Genomic DNA, 24,377 nt, shown 5'->3' on the forward strand with positions numbered 1-24,377 from the left:
CTCTCAGCTTAAAGAAATGTCTTCCTTAGATCTTGCCAAATCTACCCTCTTTTAGTTTAAAACCATTACCCCTTGTCCTATCTAATCACCTACTGTGAAGTCTTATTGTCCCCAAGACTTATCCAAGGAGCTAGAACTATGCCCAGTCCGTGTGTCATGGGACCAGTCCCATGTAGGCGGGCAGACTGGGTGGGTTTGGTGGCCATGGGCTTGGCCCAGCCCCTCTATATGTTTTTCTTACCAGAGAGCAGACCCTCCAGTGCCAGATGAGGTTTGGTCCTTAAAGCCGAGCTGCCGACAGCCTTCCCCGTCCCGTGGTCCTGCTCCAGCGCTCGCCCTGCTTGATGCTCTGGGCTCCCAGTGTCGGGATCTGCATGACCGGCGGGAAGCACCAAACTCCTGTGTCCCGTTGTGCCTGTCTGACACAACTGTGGGGAGGCAGCACTCGTTTGAAACCAGCCCGTGAACTCAGGCAGCTTGCAGAGGTACCGGGTCTGCTCCTGGGGGTCGCTTCCCACCCCCTTGCCAAGGAATCTGCTGCTGAACACGGCGCCCGTGTCCTGCTTTCTGCTGGCAGGGCTTGGGAAGACCGGACACTGAAGTAATGCCCTTCCACTGGTCCTCTCAACATGAAGCACTAATGAAAGGAATGGTAGGGATTTTTAAAAAAGTCATTTTTTTAAAGCCTTTTTCACAAGAAAATGAAGAGGGAAGACAGCAGCGCCCAGAACCGCAGGACACTTCACTGCACCCACCTGCTCACAGCCAGGGACTGTGTTCCAGGCACTGCTGGGACCCTGCCGGACCCCCAACCCAGGCCTGGGGGGCTGGGGGAGCCCCCCCTCTCAGCCAGCCTGCCTGCACCGCCCGGCCCCATCACTGCACCCTCACAACTCCTTCCACAGTGATGAGATGAAGTTTTCATTTCTCAATTAAAAAGAGCCAAATAGCCACACTTTTTTAAAGCAGAAGTGCCCAAAGAACTTCTTCCCGCTTCTTCCCACCTGCAGCCGTGCTCCATCTCTCATGCGCTGGCGGTGATGAGCATCGGCCCCATTCAGCCGCAGGCTGGGACCAGGAGTGTGCGCGGAGGGGGCAGCCAGACTGCTCCTCATCTAGAGTAGCGATTTGTTTAAAGAAACGATTCCTAATATTCAATAAATGGCAGTTTTAATTTCTTCTTCATATATGATCTTAAAATGAGATTTTAAATTTTTTTATTTATTCCATAAACAATATAACAAAACTCAGCAAGTTAACAATATGACGTTTTCACCATACAGAGTCAGTCACAAATATTTAAAACCTTTGCAACAAGAACAACAAAACCCAAAATATTACAAGAATAATTTACAAGAGGATCTATAAAACAGCAAAGCGCTCACAAATTTTCCAGTTTCCTTTACACAATATCACTACACTCTTTCACAACATTTCTTTTTATTACAAAATTCCCAACAAAAGTTTAATTTTTTTCTTTGTATTTTGGTTTTTAAAACCAGAAACTTTTAAGTATACATCCTTTTATTAACACCCGAAGGTGCAAAAAAAGGGAAACCTCACACATACAAACACTTCACAGCACTTTTCTAAGAAAAATATACACTTACAAAATATTTTACAAATTGGCACACTTAAAAATATACAAGATTTTGTAGGCGTCTTAGAGTGATCCTTAAGAATTATACTTCAATTGACTCTACAGAATATTTATAAAGCTTATTCTAAAAGAAAAAAGGCAAATAATTTCCAAACATGTTAAAATTGCAGTGTAAAATGTGGAACAGAAATGGATATGTTACATTCATAAAAAGGGCCATTTCATAGTTCTTAAATGCTCAAGGGGGGGATAAAAGTTTTCTTTAGCACCATAAAACAGGAGCAACTTCCTAACGAGGTGCCTCTAGTTCTATGGAAGGGAACTCAAGGAGCAGTACATTCACATCTCTGGAGGCAGCAGTCGAAACGCCCCGGCCGGCGCCGCGGGCAGCGGAACAGAGCAGCTCCTTGGATTTCTACCCTGCTTCCCACTGGGAGTAAGAGACAAAAGGAGTTTAACTGGTACCTTTCTTTTGTGTAGGTGAGTGTGGTTTAGTCTATGTTTAAGTCTTCCCTTTGTGCTTTTGAAATGGACGTTTGTCTATCTAGCGAAGGGTAGTGGTGAATACCAATCTGATTTCTTGTTTCCTTTTGCACCAAGTGTTCAAAGGCTCAGTAAACGTGTCTGGCAACCCAAGCATCCTGCGCGATGGAGGGCATCCTCCTGCTTTAGATCCCAATTCCCTTAGATGGCTGTTACTCCACTGTCATTAGTGTCAATTGTTTACCTGAGAAACAGATTTGAAAAGCCTTGCTTCTACCACAGACATTGTACTTCATTTATTTTCTTTTTTTTCTTTTTTTTTTTTCTTTTTTTTGCATTATTTCATGCGCTGAAGAGATAAAGAGGCACATTCTCAAATAGATGTCAGCGGCTTGAACCATGCAACTTCCACTGGACCCCCTGGGAGCTGCATAGGCAAAGTCCAACACACCAAGTTGAGAAAGTAAGACCGAGGGCCTGACCTTGCACCAGCTGAAGTCCACGCACCTGATCCTTCTCGCTTACACTGACCAAGGGAGTTTTTCTCGTGACTTAACAGCCAGGGGTGGCTGCCATCCAGGAAAGCACCGGCGGAGCAGGAGCCCCTGGGAGCAAGCTCCCACCCAGGTGCTTTGCTAGACGGGGACCTTAAGGAAAGAGGAATATGGTCCAGCAGGTAAAGGATGAAAACGCTCAAAACATTTTTATTTTGGTTTGTGGCTCATTTGAGCCATAATGCCAAAAAACCACCCAGCAATCCTGACTGTTGACAAAAGCAAGCTGCGCAGCAATGGTTTCGCCAAGCAGCGGCTGCCGGGCTGCAGCCAGCCCTGCCTGCTGCTGGCCTCCTCCCCCCGAAACCTGGCTGAACCTGGTCCAGCAGTCATTACGCTCAAGCCATTTTTCAACCCCCTCCCCTCTTTTATGCTTAAAAAAGAAAAGCAAGATGTAAACCTGGTAAGATTTTTTTTCTTTTTTTTTTAAAAAAAACCCTATTACTTGAATCCCCATCACTGATATTTCCCTAATTACAAAACCTCTACACGCAAGTACCTCCGGCAAACCCCACAGCCGCCGGGGGTGGGCTACCATAGGGTTTCCTTCTGCAGAGCACCCTCCGCACGGCACAGCCACTGCAGGGCGATGGGTGCCTTCCCCGTGCCATGGCAGACCTGCCCTTCTGCAGGACGGCATGGGTGCCCAGCTTGGGGGTGGAGAGCCAGGGGCTCAGGCTGAACTACCCCGCGTGGTGTCCTCTCGGATGGATTTTGTGACCTTTCTTTACAAGCAGCCAGTTTCTGCTTTTTAATTTCACTACCAACTACAAGTCGCCCAAACCACAGTGTGCCAGCACAGCACGGCTTAGGAGAGCGGCATCGCTGCCACCGGGTCCTCTCATATGGTGGCCAGTGGGACACCGGCACCACCAGAGCAGGAGTGAAATGAGATAAAGTAGAAAAGACATTTTTAGGGATGCTGCAGAAGAAAAGTCTTTTGTGGGGCTTGGATTAGCCGCCCTGAACAGCCAGGAGCCCAACCAGAAGATGTGAGAGGGGGCTGGAAGTGCAGTGGGACTGGGCCAGAGGATGCGCCGAGATGGGAGGCAAGGCAGGGAGGTGTGGGGAGCCCCGGGCGTGCACGGATGGTGGGCAGGGATGGATGGGACTGACGTCCCAGTGCTCCCACAGCTGGGAGCAGCACTGTGAAAAACAGAAATTCACCGGTACTGACAAGAAGGGCAAGTGGAAAAGGGGAGCTCGCGTGGCAAGGAATGAGGCAAAGGTGGGAGGGGGTGAAAACCTTGAGGTAGTGATAGGCAGGGGGAGATGAATTTTAGGGAAGTAAACTTCCAGCTGTTCAAGGAGTTGGTCAACAGGACCCCCTGGGAAACCGCCCTTGGGGACAAGGGAGCAGACCAGAGCTGGCAGATCTTTAAGGATGCTTTCCATAGAGTGCAAGAGCTCTTGGTCCCCAGGTGTAAATCAGGAAAGGAAGGCGAGAGGCTGGCATGGCTGAATTGAAACCTGCTGGTCAAACTGAAGGGCAGGAAGGAAATGCAGAGGCAGTGGAAGCAGGGGCAGGTATCCTGGGAAGAGCACAGGGTCATCGCCTGGTTGTGCAGGGATGGTGCCAGGAACAACAAGGTGCGGCTGGAGCTGAACTTGGCAAGGGCACAAAGAAGAAGGGCTTCTGCAGGTATGTCAGCCAGAAAAGGAAGGTCAAAGAAATCACACCCCCACGATGAACACGACTGGCAAACTGGTAACAGCAGATGAGGAGAATGCTGAGGTACTCAACTACCTTTTTGCCTCCGTCTTCACTGGCAGCCTCTCTTCCCACACCTCTGGAGCGGATGGACCACAAGACAGGGACTGGGGGGGCAGAGTCCCTCGCACGGTAAGAGAAGATCAGATTTGTGACCACCTGAGGAATCTGAACATACATAAGCCTATGGGACCTGACAAGAAGCATCCCAGAGTGCTGAGGGAACTGGCTGATGTACCTGCCAAGCCGCTCTCCGTGACACCTGAAGAGTCGTGGCAGTCAGGTGAAGTCCCCAGTGGCTGGCAGGAGGGAAACGCTGCACCCATTTTTAGAGCGGGTGGAAAGGAGGCCCCTGGACCCACCCGCCCGCCAGGCCACCGCTGTGCCTGGGAAGGTCATGGAACAGATCCTTCTAGAAGCTGTGCCAAGGCACGTGGAGGGCAGGGAGGTGATTCCCCACAGCCAGCACAGCTTCACCGAGGGCATGTCTGCCTGACCGACCCAGGGGCCTTCTATGATGACGTGACTACACCAGTGGAGAACAGAAGAGCTACAGCTGTCGTCTGTCTGGATTTCTGTAAGGCCTTTGACACGGTCTCCCACAACATCCTTCTCTCTGAATTGGAGAGATAAGGATTTGATGGATGTGCTGTTCAGTGCATGAGGAATTGGCTAGATGGTCATGTCCTGAGGGTAGTGGTCAATGGCTCAATGTTCAGATGGAGATCAGTGATGAGTGGTGTCCCTCAGGGGTCCGTAGTGGGAGCAGCACTAATATCTTCATCAATGACACAGACAGTGGGACCAAGAGCACCCTCAGCAAGTTTGCAGACATCACCAAGCTGAGCGGTGCGGTTGACACGTCTGAGGGATGGGATGCCATCCAGAGGGATCTGGACAAGCCTGAGAAGTGGGCTCATGTGAATCTCATGAGGCTCAACAAGGCCAAGTGCAAGGTCCTGCACCTGGGTCAAGGGAACCCCTGGTTATCAATCCAGGCTGGGGGACGAAGGGATTGAGAGAAGCCCTGTGGAGAAGGACTTAAGGAAGAATTTTTTTATGCTGAGGGAGGTGAAACACTGGAGCAGGTTGCCCAGAGAGGGGGTAGATGCCCCATCCCCGAGAACGTTCAAGGGCAGGTTGAGCAGGGCTCTGAGCAACCTGAACTAGTTGAAGATGTCCCTGCTCATTGCAGGGGGGTTGGACTAAATGACGTTTCAAGGTCCCTTCCCACCCAAACAGTTCTATGACTCTATGAAGATCAAAAGGGAGGAGGGACATGGCTGGCTCAAGGCAATTTCCAAATTCTGGGGTCTATCAGCAGAAAGATTGCTTTTTCAGACACAGACAAGGGCCAGTGCCACACTGTGAGGGATCTGGGCTCTTAAGATCTCCCCAGTCAGAGATTTCTGGGGAGAACATGGATGACCACTGAGGGTGGCAGCAAAATCGGAGCAACAGGACAGAATGGGAGAGCAACAAGGCAGCTGGTATTTGTGATTAATACTGTCCTGAAACACCTAGCTGGGTATTCATGGATTTCCAACATAAAATAGTCAATGCATTTTATGCCTTATCTTCATGCCCTATTGCACACTTCTTGAATGCAATAGATATTGCTATCTGGTTCAGTACAAGGTATTTTATACGAGTCCCATATTCATAATAAGCATAATGAGCACAGTGCAGGCCAGTTGAAATGTGCTTTTAAACGATGGTTCTGGGCCAAAAAGAAGGGCAGTGCTGCATACCAGCCCTGGGCCTGACCTGTCTCTGTAGAAGCAGCAGCCTGAACATCCGAAAGAAGGGAGCTGGCAGCCCCTCATCCTGCAGCATGCGGAGGAACGCAGAAAAAATGGGATACACCAACACCATGGCAGTGACTGGAGCTTGCAGTATCTGATGACCCTACGAACAGAAAAGACAGCTGCTGGGGAAGCAGGGGAGAGCATGGAGGCTGCAGGCAAGCCAAGCACCCAGGGATGGAGCCCTAGCACAGCTCTCCTCTCCAAAATAAACCCTGAGCAGCTTCTGGATCTCCCTCCTGGAGCCAGAGCCAGGGTGGGATGCTGCACCCTGCTCCCACCTGCAGCAACCTGCAGGGTACCCAGAGTCTGCTCCCAGCCAGAGCAACTCACTCTGGGCAATGCCGGCATTTCATTTTTTCATGGAATAAATGAACTTACGAGATTGTTTTCAGACTTACTATTTTTTCAGAGTTGCTTCTTTCATCTGTTAAATAAAACGCAATGCAATCACCATGCCGTTCTCTCCGGGATTGCAGAGCCGAGCCTAAGCTATACCTCAAGCTCTGCAAATGCCGAAAACATTTTGATTCTAAATCGACACTCTGCAACTCCACTTCATTTAAGTGTTCAGTCTGCTTTTTTGCTAAATTAACTGAAAACAATTCTGCTGTTTTGCCTTGCGCATGGGCTGAAAAAAACCAAACCTGCTTGCAAGGAAACCCGAGTCTAGTCCTGCCCTCTGCGAAACACCACCTCTATGCTCACAACCATGTCGAGAACGTGATCTGTCCAACTGCTATTAAGGCTCCTCTTCCTCACAATTTTCTATTGCATAAACATGTCCAAGCCTCGCATCCTTCTGCTCCCAACAGCTCCCAGTTAGCAGGGCTCTTGCATATCAAGGTTTCATGAGAAATCAGCAGCAAAATGCAATGCACAGGCTCTCAGTTGCACAAGGAAAATAGATATTTCTTGGGTTTGTTATTCTCGTGGAGGGCGAGGGTGTGGTGAGTAGGGTTACAAATAAGGCCTTTTGAGAATACATTTAGCATTTAATACTTAATGCTGTCTTAATAAAGTCCAGTCATGTATGATCCGGCCCTGATTGGTGAGATCACAAATAGCTCCGCTTTTTTTTTTTTTTTTTACTTATCTTATGAATTGAATGAAAGAAAAGGTTCAGACTTGTATTTAAAACTAATGACTTTGCTTTTGAAAGTTCAAACTATATTGGCATCGCAAGGTTAGACATTTAGGAAACACCAAAGCTATGATAGGAGAGCGCTTTTGACAGGCTCTGCATCGAAAATGTTTAAGAAACTACTCAAAGAAAAAGTAAATAGCAATAAATGTATGAAACTTATTAGTTCTGTTTTTATAACTATTTTAGAATTTATCCCAGGTTCTTATAAAATATATAAAACTGAGATACAAAGAATTAGCAATGTAACTTTGCATTTCAAATGATCTTCAGCTACAGGTTTTGCTTTAAGAAAACAGACACTTGAAAAGCAGCTGTTCTGTAGTCTCTAGATGCAGACACTTGAGTTCCTGGCAAACTTACCATCAGTGGTTTTCTGAACTCCTCCACCATTTCAACTCTCTCCTATAATGAAACTCAACATTTCACCATTAAGTTTTTCTGCTCATGGTTTCAAAGAGAGGACGTTACCATTTCCCAGCATCGGTTTCAAAGTTCCTTTTTTCTTTTTTTTTCCCCCCTTTTTTTTTCCATTTTTTTTTCCTCTTTTTTTTTTTTCTTTTTTCTTTTTCCCTTTATGAGCTTTAAACCACAGGGTGAATCCATGAAATGAGGTAAGTAAATTTGGCACACTTTTAGTCATGTCCATAAAACTTTTGGTAAGTTGTATAAGTGAACAATATCATTTTCATCGTGAGTTACAGGTGCTTTCAAAGGGGGGTGGTTAGTACTTAACAACTGGAATGTTTCTAGTAAAACCAAAAGGCATAGCTGCAAAAACACTCACAACCCAATGTTGATAGAGAAGTAAAAATATATACAATACAGTCACTTGTTCATAGTTTGGCACAATTTTTTTGTTGTTGTGGGTAATAGTGCATAAACTACTGTACAACAGTATGACTTTTAAAACAGTCTTTCACAGAGAATACCAGATTAGGTTTGCTTTCAAATAATAAAATTCCCACAATTTCAAACTCTTCATTTCAGCACTTACATTTCAACATACCACAAGGCAGATTTCGAAAAGGAACCGACGGGAAAAAAAAAACCCCAACCAATAAAAAAAAAAAAAAAAAAAAGAAGAAGAAGAAAAAAAGAAAAAAAAAGAAAAAGAAACAAACATCAACCGTCTTTCTAGAAAAGGGAGTCTCTTCTTCAAATACAGGAAAACCCAAAAATGTTGTTTCTGCTTTAAGAAGAATGGAGTCTGATTCCCTGCAGGAAAAAATCAAACATTTGATGCCATCTTAGTTAGCTCGTCTGGAGTCACCACGACGGAGCGTACGCGCTAAAGGCGGGCGGGTACAGAAGATGCAGCTTTAGATGATGCAGGTTAGGAGATAAACAGCAGAGGGGGCCAGAAAGCACTCAAAATTGCCACGTGAAGCTCAATTAGGAACGAGTTCTCATTTGCAAAGTAAAGAGCCTTTTTAAGTTTCGAGATCTTGGCTTTTGGATGCATAACCTCTTTTTTTTTTTTTTTTTTTGTGGTTTATTTTTTACAAAATGTTCCAAAACAAACAAAAAAAAAGTCTTTCCTCATCAAAATCATTAAAAAGAGCATGTAATCGTGTTTTGTTTTGTTTTTTCTCCCCCCAATAAATAAGTAATTAAAAACTGAAGAAGCCAAACAGCAGAAAAGAGTAGCCTTGTTAGTTTTTTTAACCCCAGCCAAGCCAGAAAATTGGTCATTCTTTTAGGTAGCTTGCAAGTATTAAGTATTTTCATGCACATAAAAAAAACCCAAACGAACAAAAAAAACAACCCCCAAACCAAAACCAACCAAAACTGTAAAAGGGGAACGTCTTTTTTTTTTTTTTTTTTTTTTTTTTTTTTTTCATGCAACTTTTGCTTTCAGGAAGGAAAAACTGAGGAAGAGCGGGCCTAGCAGGTGGGAGGGAGGTTAAGGGGCATTCCAGCCAGTTTGGTGCAGCATTACCTCAGTTTCTCAAAAGCAGCTGTCACGGGTGGGTCCTTGTGGGGCTGTTCGCGGTCCGTTCGCTTTATTTTACAGTTCTCATCCCTCAGCGATTTCGAACTGGATTTATGACGGTAGAGTTTTTTATGGGTAGGTCCGTTATTGCCTAAAGTGCTCAGGTTACTATAGTTTTTATCAAAAAAGGGAGCGTGAATGTCCGTGGTGTACCCAGTTGAGCAGTTGGGGCGACCGGGGTCGCAGGTTGCGGCTTTGCTGTTTTTGCTTGAGCCCTTGTTGTTTGACTTGTGGTTCTTCGCCGCCGCCGGCGACCCGCCGTTCGCCTTCTTCTTCGACTCTTGGGATGTCCCTGCCAAAATTTTAAGAGTTTTCAGTTTCAGGCTGTTGGACTCCGGGGACCGGAATATGTCTGGAACGCTGTTGTGGCCAACAGGCCCCCACAAGGGCTCGATGGAGGCCATCATAAACCTCTGGACATCCGCCATTCCCGACGCAATGTTGGACAGGATGTTGGAAGGTTCCTCAAATTCCCTCTGATCGTCATCCAGGAGGCTGGTGGCATTGCCCAGGCTGGCTTCTGACCAGCCCGCGCCCCCCTCTTTCCCCAGCGCCCACTCGCCGGAGAGCCCATTGTGCTTGCCCAGCTTCACCCCAGCCGGGCTGCAATGCTGGGCGCCCTCAGGGAGGCCCTTGGTGGCCGTGGCCGTGTTGCTCAGCTGGCTGACCGCCCTGCTGCCAACGGCCAGAGCCTTCTCGCCGTTGACTCCTGCCGTGTTTTTCCCTTTCCTGGCAGATTTGGGTGCCTGCCTGGAGTTTTTCCCTGGCGGTTTTTCGGTTCCTTTGTTGGTTTTGGGTGATTTTTTCCGGGTGGCTTTCTGGGAAGAGCTTTGGTTTGTAACCACATTCTTGCTGGATGAACTTTTCCTCTTCGATTTTGACACTTTGCTATTGGTGCTAATTTGACCAGATGGCTCATTAAATGTTGACAAGCATGGACTCTTTTCGAGAAGGCTGACAGAATCTTCATCGTTGAACATATGGAACTGGAACTGGTGATTATTTAAAGCAAACCCATTATCTGCCTGATCCTCAGTCTGCAGGACCCCACAGTTCCACTTGACCTTCTCGGAGCTGTTGAGGGTGGCCTGGGGGCTCTCCTGAAAGCCCTTTAGGGTGCCCAGAGGCTTGGCGTCAGAGCCAGCTATCTGCGGGGACAGGTTGGGAGTGTCCGGAGGGGACATCTCCGAAAGCGACGACTGGCGGAACCTATCAGGTGTGAAGTTGGAAATGTCTAAAAGGTCCGTGGACTCCTTCAAAGGGGTGATTTCATCTATGCTCTGCTGGATCACTAGCTTGGGACTGCAGTGGGCCAAGAAATCATCATTAATATCATCCTCGCCGTCCTTTTCACAAGACTTTAAACTTAAAGAACTGTAATTGCTAGAACTAACTGACAATGAACCCACTGAATCAAAACTAATGAGCCTGCCATCATCTGTACTTAGTGTACCTCGTTGGAAATGAAAGCGCCCCTCTCCATTATTAAAATGACATGACTGATAAGAATCATCAGACTGCACTTGTTGGCTATCCGGCATGTAATTTTTTTGGTAGAGCAATTTGCTGCTATTCAGATTGACTTGAGCGTATCCAGAGGCGGGGAGGCCGTCTGCACCCGCGGCACCGCTGCCGAACTCGCTCGGCAGCCCGGCCGCCTCCCGCATGTCACCGGGGAAGTCCTGGCGGTCGCTGCCGGCAGCCTTGCTGGCCGGCCACATATTACCGAAGCTGCTCTGCTCCATCTCCAGGTGGCCGGGCGACTGCTGCAGCTCGGACTCGGAGGGCGGGGAGAGCACGCAGCTCTGCGCCGGCTGCAGGGCCGGGAAGGGCTTTTCCGCCGGGACGATGCTGGGGAGCGGGTGCTGCTGCTGCTCGGAGGGATGCTGGGCGAAGTACGAGATACCGGTGTTGCTCGACAAATCAGAAGCATCTAACAACGTCTGCAGATACCCTCCGGGGATCAGGGGTACATTGGTGGTGATATTAGCAGATGGCAGAGGCTTGTCTGAAGAGGAGGTGGATGGTAGGAAAGGAGAATTTTTAGCAACCTTATCCTCGTGGCACTCCGGGAGATGGGAGCTGTCTGAAGCACAAGAAACGTTTTCGTCCTTCAGACGCGCCGCAGAGTCCTGGTTTTCCAGCACCGGGGAGCCCTCCGCCGTACTGGTAGCAGCTTTGATCTTCTTGCACTTCAACCTGGCTTCACTTTTGAATTTGATTCTGCGGAGCACTTTCCTCTCCGTCCCCTTGTGCTCCCGTTCCTGCGATTTGCATTTCACAGCGGCGATGCCCGTGATGTCATGTACGTGTAATCCGTTGGCACAGCTGGGGGTGGCGATGGCTAACGCCGGCAGCCCTTTCAGGCCCGTGTCCTCTTTACTGCTGCAAGGCTGCTTGTGATCAGAGGAGCAAGAGCCCAGCTTGTTCACTGATTGCTCGATGGCTTTAATTCTTTGAATCCGGTGCCTGTTTGCTAGCTTGCATTTTCGCTTCCGTGGGTGAGGGAGGAATGAAGCATCTGAGCCGTTAAGATAGAAATTCTGCTTGTGGTAGAGAGACGATCTGAGCAAATCCAGCCGGCTCTGCTGCCTCTCCTGCCAGAAGCCCTTCAGAGGGGCCAGCTTCTTGTATTTGCTGAGCAGCTCCTCGTTTAGGGTAACAGTTGTCTCGTTGGCATCCACTTTGCTGAGCTTCACCAGCATATGCTTCTCCCCTTTAAACCTGTTAATGATGATGTACTTGATGATAACGGGGGGCTCCTTGCGAGAGACTTTTCGCCGCTTCTTGGGGCACCACTCGTCATCGTCCTCCTCCTTGGGCCCGTCTGGGAGCCACTCCTTCTTGTCCAGGATCTTCTCGTTCTCGATGGAGTCCACATCGTACAGGTAGTCGTCGCTGTATCGCACTTTCCTCTTCGCCCGCAACCCGTAGTTCTGCTGAATGAAGGAGCCGGAGTGGTCCCGGGACAGGTACCGGCTGCAGTCCTTGATGTCCCGCAGCACGTCGTAGGAGGACTCTGTGCAAGTGCTGTCGTCGCTGAACTCCCCGGAGTCCTCCGTGGAATTCACCGAGTCCAAGAAGTGGCTCCTCTTGGAGCCCACGTACTGCACCATCTCTGTGCTGTTGCAAGATTTATTTAAGGCAGCTTTCTCCTCCTCCTCGCCGTCCTCTTCCTCGCCATCCTCCTCCTCCTCCCCCCAGATGATGCCTTCCTCAGATTTGAATTGAGAAGGGTCGGTGGCACCGCCGGGCCCCCTTTTCAGGGTGCTCCTGCTGTCCCTTTTGGTGCAGTTGCCAAACACGCTGGGGAAGAAGTTGAACTGGGCATCCTCTTGTAGGGTGGTGGTCTTCTCCCGCACGTTGTCCTGGAAAGATTCATATCTAATTTTCAGGGAGCAGACATCGCTTCCCAAGGTGGAATCGTCATCATCGAACATGTAATTATCGACGTCTTCCTCAGAAAACAGATTTACAGAAAGCTCATTTTTGGAGCAGAGGTCAAGCAGCTCAATTTTACTTTCACTAATGAAAGACTCAAAATAGCCCCATTCCTGGTTGGGATTTGTTAGTAAAGGTTCCTCACCATTGCATTTGTCTAATAGTAATCCCTCGTAATAATTTTTCTGAGTGGGGTCCTCTGAATCACTGTCAGATTTTTCTGCATCTCTTTTGTCCGCTGCCCTCGATTTATGCATAGGGAAGCTTAAAAGCTGGTCTGAAAGCAGTTGATCCCCATATCTCATGGTTTCTCCTGTGCTCATGCAGTGAATCCCTATATCAGAGACTGAACAGGTGTCATAATCCCTATTTATATCCCCCACTTTCAAGCTTATTCCTGGCTCTGCATCAATGCCGTCCTTTGATTCAATAAAGCAGCCCAGACAGGTCCGGCTCGGCTGCATCAAGCAGTCGCCCGTCAGCGCCGACATGCCTCCGGGCTCCATCATGGTGAAGGGAGCCTTCTCGCAGTCGCCTGGCAGTGACCAGGAGCTCATGCCCTTCGTCACGCAGGACGTGAGGGAGATGGCGTGGGCGGAGGAATCATCCGAGGCGTGCTCGGGCACATCCGTGAGCCTCAGGGGCGACGGGGGGCTCAGCAAGCAGGGCTTCTTCGAAGTAAGGGATGGCAGCGCCCGGTGGCACGCGTGGTTTTCCTTCTGAGCTGACGTCAAGGCTGAGAATGTGACCGCGGCCTCGGCGGCGGTGCAAGGCCTCTCATCGCCGTCCAGGGCGTGCGATTCTGTGAGGGTAAGGACAAGGAGGGGAGGAAAAGAGAAAGAAAGAGGGTTTACATCCCTTGCAGTTCTGCTGAGGTTCGCCACCCGCTCCCCTTCTCCCTCGGCTTCAGTGGTGACTTTTCCCAAGCGCTCCTTAGGGAAGCGGTAGGTGCTCTTCCCGCAAGAACGTGATCCTTCCCTTCTGGATCTAATTAATGTGGTGATGTGCAAGGAAGGGAGAGGTAAACACTCTCCCCCCTGCAGCCAGCTGGAAGAGGTACACGAGTAGGTTTAAATAAACCAAGCCCATCCGTTCTTTCCTCCTCATATACATACCGTTACCTGGATACTGCCTTTCAAATCTGACAAGGTTATTATAAAACAAAACAAGCCTAATAAAAATGTTCCCATTAACATTGAAAAAATTAATGGAAAAATAAGATTCTTAAAGAAACAAAGCATCCCCCCTGCAGTGTCTGCAGCTTAAACATACCTGAGCTGCATTACTGCTGGAGGGTTGGAAAGTTACAGCTATTTTTAAAAACGCAGTAGTCTTTTTGTCACTGGCCACGCCAAGGGAAAGTAGAAGGCAGCACAGAGTTTAAAGCAATTATTGTTAGAATTATTGTGGGTTTTGCCATTCTTCCCTGATCTCTAAAAATGCCTTTTTAATAATGTAAGGATTTTTTTTTAACCTAAGGATTTTTTATTTTTAACTCCTTGCACTCTTTTATGGCAGAACAAAGTCAGTTTTATCTGACTTCTGGCTCAACGGATGATATGACCCTTGAAATTTAAATATGATGTCTTTTCATCCACGAACATGCTCTGCTATCTCTGTATTAAAAAAAAATAACACACCAACATGTGCATTCATACCAGGCGCAGACCTTTGCCGACACAGAGCTGAGCCCGGTGCTTTTGTCGCTGCTCACGTCTTACCTTCTCGGTGGCTCCACTGAAGGTGGAGGGCGCAAGCGCAGGAGCAGCGCAGGCTTTCCGAGGAGGGACAAGTGCTTTAAAACCCAACTGGAGCACAGGCTATTGCAAGAAATGGGGCGTCCAAAGGGATTTGGCACCTACACGATTGCTGCAACCCTCTGCGACAAGTGCTTTGATTCAAAACTGATGGAAGAGCAAACCCCCTCCCGCACCTACGCCAGCCGAGCCCAGCTGGCGCGGGAAGGCTCACAGAGGCACACGTACCATTGGCACCACAACCCACCCACCGTGCCGTGCGCCGGGGCTGCCGAGGAGAGCGGGGCTCCCGCCTGCCGCCGGGCAATAGGAAAAGGAGCGGGATGTGATGGAGGGCTGCCTGCCCGTGCCAGGTGTAAAACATAGAAGAGGTCAAAATGCCCCTAATCTCATCCCAAAAGCTCCTGGCAGTTTTGTGCTACGAGGGCCTTAGGGATTGAGCCATCGGTGAAGCCTTAAGCCAGCCCAAGCAAACTGCAGTCGGGGCCATGCAGCGCTCTAAGGGCTTTAAACAACTTTCCAAGCGCTACACAAACCAAACCAGAAGCGCAGCGCAATGCCTGTAAACGTCTTCCAGCATGTGTGGCTTGGGAAAGACCAGGCTGAGTTGCTTGAAATCGGTGCTGCTTCCCTTCCCTCCAAAAAGGGTTAAAATAAATAAATAAATAAATAAGCTGATTTTTGAGTCCCTCCCACCAGTTTTTAGATCAGAAATGCAGAGGTGGTATCTTTTTCCTTAAGCACCAAAACAAAGTAACCGGTGCGGTTTCCACTGCAGAAGTAAAAGAAAATAAAAATCAGCTTGAAGCTGATGGGAAGCATGGAAAATCTGAGGATAAAAGAAGAATGTCTGTGAATGTTGTAAGACTTAAAAAAGAGGGAGGTAGAAAGCTGAAATTCAATCTCAAATGCTGCATTCAATACGCAGAGATGCTATTACATAAAATAAACTGTCTCTGGGTGTTTGTTTAGGTTTATACTTGCATAAGTGAAAACTCCTGTGAAAAACAAATGCCAAAACTTGATTTTCTGGGGCTTGTATCATCCTAAAATCAGGCTCACGTTCAATTGATGCTCTAAAGTAAACAATACTCCAAAAGGCTACAGTTAAAAAAGAAAATGCTGGAGAAGCAAAAACCACCTTTCCCAGTTTAACTCAAGAGCCATCCAAAAGCACATGTGCAGGCTGAGTGGAAAAATCCCGAACCATCGTGCCGTCAGGGGGCTCCGAAGGGAGGCCGGTCCCAACGGCTGCTCTGCACCCACAGCAGCCAGCACTCATTTATAGTTAGGGCGGGAGGGGGCAAAAAGTATCAGCCCCGTCCCCAGTGCCACCGACAGGGAGGTGGTGACATCAGAACTACTTGCTGGCTCACTGCTTTGGATTCAACAGCAACCCCTAGGCAATGTTGAACTAAAGTGCTTTTTAAGCCCTATTTAACTGAATTTCATGAAAAATTTCATTTTTAGCAGGTTCTAGAAATCACCCGTCTTTCCTGAGCAGGTAAGCACTGATTTGACTGCCTATTTGATTAGACAAGGGGACCACGGCTAGAAAATCTCCCTGCAGCTCCAGCAGCTGTCATCAGCTGTGGCTTTGCCATGTGTAGCCACGAAGGAGACGTGCTGACAAGGACAGATACCTCCATAATTACATCGCAGGGGCAAGCGCGAGCGTACACTTCACCTGCCACCAGCACATGTTGTGGGGTCCTCGCAGGCACCTGCGTGTCTGGAGTTGCTCTTGGTTTTTGGTAACGAACAAGAACAACATTTGTCTCCGTGCACCTTGTTTTGAGATGACAGAAGGATCTGAACATGCAAGATGTCAGGGGACCAACTCCTTGATATCTAATAGGGTCAAATTTGTATATAAATAAATCTCTCTGTCTCTCAAGATTTACAGACCAATATAAAATGCAAAAAGCCATGAAATAAAACATAAAAGCATGGCAAAGAATGAAAATGTCAAGCTCTGCCTCAGCGCTGGGCTGCCATTGCATTTACGGTGGCTAGTGACTGAAGTCCAAATGACCTGAGAAAGTGCTCTGGGGCATATTTATTTCAATCAGGCAACAGAGCACTGTTACTCCTAATTAGTTACTGCAAGTATGGCATTGATTAAATAGATACAGACAAAGTTAGGTATTTTGGGCAGGCTGCTGGAAGGGGCTGGTCCTTCCCCACCGATGGCACTGGGAGCAGGACTGACTCAGTGGCCACCAGGAGTGGAACTGTGGCCAGCAGCACCCGTGCCTGCCCAGGAGCGGTGTTACAGGCCAGGGGCTCCCACGCGCTGGCTGACGGGCCACACAGAAGAGGCAGTAACGAGCTCACACGTTCGACCTTCCCTTTCCCTAGGTGCTAATCCGGGTTTGTTTGTCTACCCAGTCTCTTGTTTTTCCCCACTTTGTAGGGACTAAGGAACCTTCAGTCAAACTGAGCTGAGGTTGGCTCGTAGGTTCGTAAGTAACCACGAAGAGAGGGAGAGATTCCCAACAGAGGGGCTACGTAGTCCTGTATGACTTTTTTCCCTAAGAAACCAAACTAAAATCCGTAATTCAAACTGCATGTGTACATAAACATTTCCAACCATGCATATGCATGGGCAAAAGCAGTACTTGTTAAGACCTAAAAAGGCGTAGATTCATAGCTGGAGTGACATCTGTGCAGAAAATACCCATTCACCCTACTGCTCCACATTGCAGGGATACCTGCAAACCACTAACATTAAATGCACAAAAGGAATTAGGAAAATAAGTTGGCTTGCAAGTCGTCGCTGCTCCCTCATGTACTGTAATTAAGTTCCTTACCATTTTCTTTCACCCCATTAATCAGGATAGTTTCTTGGTCTTCTGAGGCACAATCCTGCTCTTGTTGGTCATCCATCAATTTAACCTCTTTCTGTTCACTCCATGCCCCACTGCATCTGGCCAACCTGCACATTTCCAGAAACATAACCACAGTCAGTACAATTCCCAGAATCGGCTCATGGAACCGTGAATAAAAAATAACAACAATAAAACACCCCCGCACAACCTCACATGCTGCCCTTACCCTGCTTAGGAGGACAAATACTATTTCTTTAGGCTATTGTATTTTCACTTTTCTACTCCAAAAGCCAAGCCCGATGTATTTCAGCAAGGTTAAACCGCTATATATCACCATTTCCTTCCCCAAAGTCCTTCTTCGGGAGGCGGAGCAGTGCTCTGCACCCCTGCAGCACCCTCTGCGTCACCCACCGCTGCTTTGCAAAGGCAGATGGACGTTATCGTCTCCAGACGGGTGAGTGGAGACATGAAGAAGAAAGGACTCACCCCAGTCCAGGTAACAGCAACTCTGCACTGGAGTTGGAAGAGAAACGCAGATACCCTGAGTGACAGCTGCTCGCCCTAGCCACCAGCTACTGCTCCAGTCTTCCACACGCTGGCAGGTATGAAAAACTCCCCCAAAAAGCAGGTTTTGAAGAAAAAAGTATCTCTAGTCTCATCTTCCATGCAAAACACTTCATCAAGAGAGCTCCTCCCTTGGGAGCCTTGTTCATCCTGACACCTACCTCCGCCCACACCACCCTCACTGGGTGAAGCTCCATCCCGGCTGCAGGACCACCAGTGGAGGCTGACTGGGGTTGACAGTACTTCTCTGAAGCCACAAAGCCGTGATCAGAACCAAGCCCAGACCTTCCCCCACTGACGATCGCCCCACATTAAAATGACCACCTGCCTCAGGAGACGGAGAAGGTGCAATGGAGAGATGCAGTTGAGTCCCCAGGCATGGGTGGCACTGGGTAACCCTTGTCAATGCGCCAGGGACAGAATTTTACCTCTTTGACCATAAATTCAAATCAGAGTCTAGTTTTTTTCCTTCTAACAACTTGAACTCAATTTCTTCTCTTTCACAGAACAGGTACTAGATGGAAGCATTGTTTTAGGTGGGGGTTTTGTGCTTTTTTGTTTTAGTGGTGGGTTTTTTTTGTGTGGGTTTTTTTTTTTTTTAAATCAACATTTGTCAATGTCTGATCTTCCCACTTCTTCACTGTCCTGGGTTCAGCAGCCAAACTTCATTCATATTCAGATTTGCAGTGGAGTCCTCTTAATTAACGTGAAATCTTTACAACCGTCTTAGTAAGTGAAACCTTCACTGAACTTAAAGATGTTGTGACACCGAGAGTAAGATAAGAATAACAAGCATCAGTAACTCAAATCCTTTGCATATTTAGAGGAATATTTAACTAACCCTGAGAGTTTTACTTTGATGCAAATCCGTATTTCAAAGCTCTCCAAACACACGTCGGTTTGCTGCAGTAAGACCCCTCCCTGCCAGCGCCCGCACCCTCCCCAGCACCCCGGGCTCCCACAGCACTGAGAACAGCTCCAGCCAAAGCATCGTTGCAACAGAAGCATCGTCGCAACAGAAGCGTCGTTGCAACAGGAGCGACTGGAAATGCCAAAGCACAGGTCAGGCCTCCTTGGGAGTTATTTCCATGCAGCTTGAAGATTAACTCCTAAGTGTGAAAGCTGCTCTGCGCTTCCCAGTAACAGGCTACAACCCCATGCCTCTTTGATAATATCTCCTGCCTATTAAACACATCTTAGTTGATATAAATATTAATAAACCATCTTTTAAAACCATCTATTAATAAAAATGTTAATGAAATATCTTGAGCCTCAGGAGAGCCAGAGGCTTCTCAGGAGACCAGAGGACCACCACTGGCCCCACGCATGGGCCAACGTGCCTTCTGGGGAGGGGACTGCTCACTGCCCGAGGAAGCTCTGGGAGAAGGAAAGGCTGAGTTAGGAGCTTCAACAGATTGTGACCTGGTAGATGTGCCTGCATGCCCTTGTGGTTTGCCAGGTGGGAGAGAAATGTGCAAAGATCCTCCATTTCGATTAGCCATGGGCAGGCAGGGTGGGAGGACGGCACGTTCGGCTACGCATGTGTACGGATCTGAACCTGCTGCTCACTTCAGCACACTTGCTGTGGATGATGGGACCCTCACCTTCAACGTACAGGAAGGTTACAGTCAGCATTTCCGCATACTCTGATGGCCCTGCCATCACGCCTTGCTTGCGACTTTCTGCAGCTGAGGGGCTTCAGCATTCAGAGACTACACCCACAATTTATTCTATTAATTCCTCTAATTATTTTCAATTTAGTTGAGACTGCTGGCCATGGTTTGGTATGAACCTGCTGTCCCCCACAGGACAGGCCATGTTCCCTCACAAAACCACAGCCTCAGTCCTAGAAAGGACTTGGGAGTACGACCACCACTGAAATATTTCATAATATTTATATTCACAGGAGAATCACAGCAACATTTCAAGCTATCCAAGTACATAAGCCAAATCAGGACTCTACCGAACTTCTTGTCACCGTTCAGCGCTGAGCCCACAGCGCCAGGTGAGGGGTCAGAGCTGCGGGGGGGTTGTGCAGAACGCTTCATCCTGCAGCTCGAGTCGTTCTCAGTACAACGAGCACGGACCCGTGGCTCAAGCATCGTCTCTGCACGGCTTTGCTGACCTGGTTTTTGCCTGGGTGTGCTGGTTTAGAGCGATTTGGTGTAAAATGCCACAGGTGGCCTGTTTTCAACCAGGAACATCATCACAGCCATATTAAAGTAACGGCTTCCAATGAATAAAACATAGGACAAAAGCAGAAACAATAATTCTCCAATAATGTAAATTTGTCACTTCCAGCGCACAAAACATCTCCAGAGAGAAAATAACAACGCAGACACAAAACACTAGCAAGCTCACCAAGAAAGATCCCAAGCATTTTAAAGAAGGCATCATCCTATTCCCGACAGGATTTCCACCGGAGGAGGAAGGAGCAGGGTCTCACCCGTGGGTGGCATGCCTCTCCGCCTGCCTGCTTCTTGCTCTTGCAGCCTGTGGAGTCGGCGGTCTGACTGCAGTTCGCAAACAGGTAGGTGAGGGAGGCTTCTGCTCCTTAGCTCTGGCAGATACTCACCGGCCAGCCTTTGAGGAGAGCATCTGGGCAGCGGGCTGAGGCGGCGAGCAATGGGCATGCAAGCAGCCAAGCAAATGGAGGCAGAAAAAGAGTTTATAGGTGGGGGAGACCTGTAGGACTTCTAACCTCCTATTATTTCTTTAGGAGGCATGTGTGTAAGGGGGAGGGAAGTGCAGAAGGGACATTTCCCAGCAGATGCGACCCAAAGGCTGGAGAAGACGATGAAGATGACGCAATGCAAGAACAAACGGCTCTGCCCGCAGACCACAATGTGCCTCAACCGCAGCAAGGCAGAGAGCAGGGCTGAGCTCTAGGAACGAGCTGAAAAGAACTGAGAAGAGTTCAGACAGGGATCGTCACATATGGCCAGAGAGAGCTGAACTGCAAAAGAGATGGATGATCTGAAGTTTGCGGACACCTGCTGAACAAGAGGACCTCTTGGGAGCAGCGTGACTGTCAAAGGTCAGATCCCAAGAGGGACAGCGAGAAACACTGGCAACCGAAAAAAGAGCTGACAAAGGAGCCTGATGCAATGCAGAGCAAGAAGAAAGAGAAGGCTGGGAATAGCAAAGAGGAGGAGAACAGCTGGGTCCCTGAGAAGAAAAACTAAACTGAGAGAGGTGTGGGGTATGGAGGTGCCAGGCAGAGAATACACCAGGTAGCAGGAGAGCACAGAACTCAGAGCTGTCTGTGGACAGAAGTATAAAAGGGAGAGAGTATGGATTTCAGAGAACGTCAAGCCACTGAAGATACACGACTGGGGTCACGCTATTATGAAGAACTGACAGGAGGAAAATCAGTCACCAGCTTGACATTTATGAACTTGACTGGAGCTGGAATAGATGGAGGAAGAGGATGGTGTGTGGAAGATGATGGTCAAAGATGTGGAGTCAGATGAACTCCGGGTCTTTGGAGGAGGAGGGCAGAGCACAGCTTGGCAGGCTGTGCTTCAAGGGTGGTCACAGGTGGTTCAGTCGTAGGGAAGAATTCAGGCGGACTTCTCTTGAACGCACCACGTACTTCAGGGCACTGGTCTGCTAAGATCGCAGCTGGCACGACAGAGAAAGGCACTGGCTAAGAAAGGGGATCAAAGGGAAGAAGTCACAGAAAGCAAGCAGTGGAGCTAAACAATAATTCAACTAGTTTTAAGCACAAGATGGACAAATTAATGGACAGAAGGACAGGATGCAGTTGCCTGTGATAGCAATACATGGGAGACCAGGTCTTGTTGACCTGGAGAAATCCCTTTCAGCCCCATGACTCATGTCAGGTGAAAGCCTGCAAATGCCTCAAAAACACCTTCAGCATCACAGTTGACAAAATTCTCCATTCCTCATGGTTCCTGTCAGTTTTCCCAGTGCTTGTGCTAATGGGGTTGAACAAAAGCTGTCAGCGACTAGACTGCGTGCACAAGCCTGGAAGAACACAAATACAGCACCTGAAACGGAGCCTCCGCTGTAAACTTCCCGTTGCCTGGCGAGCAGGCATCCCTCAGCGCCGGTGGCCAAGGAATGCAAAGCACTTTCTTGTTCTGGTTTAAGAACCCGCACGATACTTGAGCACTTTTTTGGGCACTGGTGCCACCGGAGTGGAGGCACACACGGCCAGAGGAGGAAAGCCAACGCTCCAGCTGAGGCCCCACTAGCTCCCTCCGCTCCCAGCAGTGAGGCTGGCACAACTTTTCTCCATCAGTTCTTGGGATTAAACCCAGGCTATTGCTTTTTCTAGAAATTCAACAGGGTATGCAAAGCAACAGCAAGACAATCAATGCTCCCTATAGGAAATGAAATCGAGGGGTGCCAGTTATTTACCTGGAATGGAGGAGGAAATGCCCGAATTACAAAGCTGAAACATCTGGACGTGTTCCCATATTCATCTCGTTACATAAACGATGGACCTTATGTTCACTTAAAACTGGCACATTTTCGTACAGCTTGGATTTAAGCATGTTCCTATTAACGTTAATTTTACAAAAGCAAAAGGGGAAATGCCACCAATTTTATACGACCACGAGGGAAAAATGCACCTGCTTGGTACCTGTCCTGTACACAGAAAACAACAGGTTGCTTTGCTTCTTTCTCAGCCAGGAAATGTCCATTCCCCTGTCATCATCATCCCCCCAAGTATTGCGTGCTGCTGCCCCGAGTGGGTGTTTACAAGGCGTCCAGCTAGGGGTCCGTCACCTTGCTGCTGTCATGGGACACACAAGGAGAGGGCATGTAGGACCCGTAGTGGCAGGACAAGGGGTAATGGTTTTAAACTGAAAGAGGGTCAGTTTGGATTAGATACAAGGAAGAAATTCTTAACCGTGGGGGTGGTAAGACACTGGCCCAGGCTGCCCAGAGCAGCTGTGGGTGCCCCATCCCTGGCAGTGTCCAAGGCCAGGCTGGACGGGGCTCTGAGTGACCTGGTCCGGGGGAAGGTGTCCCTACGCAGGAGACTGGATGGTCTTTAAGGTCCCTTCCAACCCAAACCATTCTATGATTCATTTTCTGATTCTATGACATGCCCTTCGGCCTCCCCAGCTGGAGAGCCCTGGTTCCTCAGACGCTGGCCCAAGGAGAAGCTGTGCCCTGCACAGGGAAGGAGAGATTTCCTTCCCCCAGAGGACTCTCTGCAGACTCTTCCTCGGGAGGCAGCAGTGATGTGGCTCTCGGCATTTTCCAGCAGAAGCAGTGATGGTTGCAGTGATGCCCTGGAAGTGCTTTGAGGGGATAAAGCAAGCCAGCTAGCCATGACTGCCACATAATCCAGTCCTTGGCCACTTAGACATATACATATACCCACAGCTGCCTGAACACCTTCTCGTTCATATTGCTTGGGCACCAGCATTACACTGTTGAAGCCTAATACACTCATTCCAAGCAGAGGAGAAAAAAATATCTACCAGGTAAAAATAAACAGCCTACTACACCGACTGAAAGCCCACCTACACATATGGGAAATTTTATTAGATGGACTAGATTATGGGTTAGCAATGGTTGTTCCATAATTAAAGTTGCAGGAGTGTTTCAGCTTAGAGCTGAAAAAATAAAAGGTCACTAGCACCCAGACAAAACGCAATGTGCCAGTTTCTATTTACACACAACTTTTACATACCGAGTGCTTTTATTTGTTGTAGATCATTTGGGTAGATGGAGAGGCAGTATCCAAAGTGGAGGAAATTCTTTTTATGGAGAAGTGGGGGAAGAAAGCAAAAGAGATGTGGCTTTTTTCCCACAGAGTTGTGAATAAGCGCAGGTGTTCTATATATGCGGTTGTATCTTTCAAAAAAAGAGCTTTAGAGAAATTAATTACATGTCAGAGCCTCTGACAGGTCTTTTAAGAATTATGATACTTTTGAATGAAAACATTATATACTTAAAAAGAAATACCATGTAAATGTCTCCGAGATATTTACATTCAGGGGAGTAATAGTAGATAAGAACTCAGCTCTATCGGTGGTACGAATGGATGCTGAACATGCTGTGCTCTTCTTAACGACGCCTCCTGCACTTGCAGGACTTCATTACCTCTCCTGCAGAAGCACAACACAGAGTACAGGGGCATCCACCAGGAACGGGCTGTAAACAGAACCACGGCCCTCCCGAGGAGCCGGAGCTGCCCCCTCGCCCCCTGGGCTGCCCCCTTGGGCGCACTGCGCCTCTCGAAAGCACAGCCACCCCATCACCCGCCTGCGCTGCGCTGGACGGGGCAGCAAGGCCTGTGCAGAGGAGAATATCCAGGAGGTTTCTGCCTTTTTTTTTTTTCCCCCTTGTTTCTTTTCCCCCTTTTTTTACTTTTAGCCCTGACAAAACCTGGGCAGGACATAGGACAGAGAGCTTCCCGCAGAGAAAGTGTGGTGGGGCAGCGATCCCACCATGTGCCGGCAGCGCTGCAGCGCTGCTAGGGCCAGCCTTCACTGACCTGAAGGATG

At 48.4% G+C, this 24,377-nt stretch overlaps 1 protein-coding gene across 2 annotated transcripts in view; it reads right to left on the reverse strand.

Annotated features, from left to right (window-relative positions):
- The window catches only part of NEXMIF (neurite extension and migration factor), a 69,939-nt gene that overhangs the window by 10,221 nt on the left and 35,341 nt on the right, over positions 1 to 24,377 (reverse strand). The window contains exons 2-4 of one of the 2 annotated variants that reach the window (XR_005830995.1): positions 17,305 to 17,429; positions 9,240 to 13,536; positions 3,884 to 8,515 (exon numbers count right to left, since the gene is read on the reverse strand). Coding sequence is in view for 1 of the 2 variants with exons in the window: in XM_040614637.1 (XP_040470571.1) it covers positions 8,284 to 8,515; positions 9,240 to 13,536; positions 17,305 to 17,380 (4,605 nt within the window). In the remaining variant the exon portion in view is untranslated. Of the gene's footprint in view, positions 1 to 1,207; positions 8,516 to 9,239; positions 13,537 to 17,304; positions 17,430 to 24,377 lie in introns of those variants that run through there. The other variant, XM_040614637.1, reaches the window with a different exon arrangement.

The sequence above is a fragment of the Falco naumanni genome, chromosome 14 (genome assembly GCF_017639655.2).
Source record: "Falco naumanni isolate bFalNau1 chromosome 14, bFalNau1.pat, whole genome shotgun sequence".
Lineage (NCBI taxonomy): Eukaryota > Metazoa > Chordata > Aves > Falconiformes > Falconidae > Falco > Falco naumanni.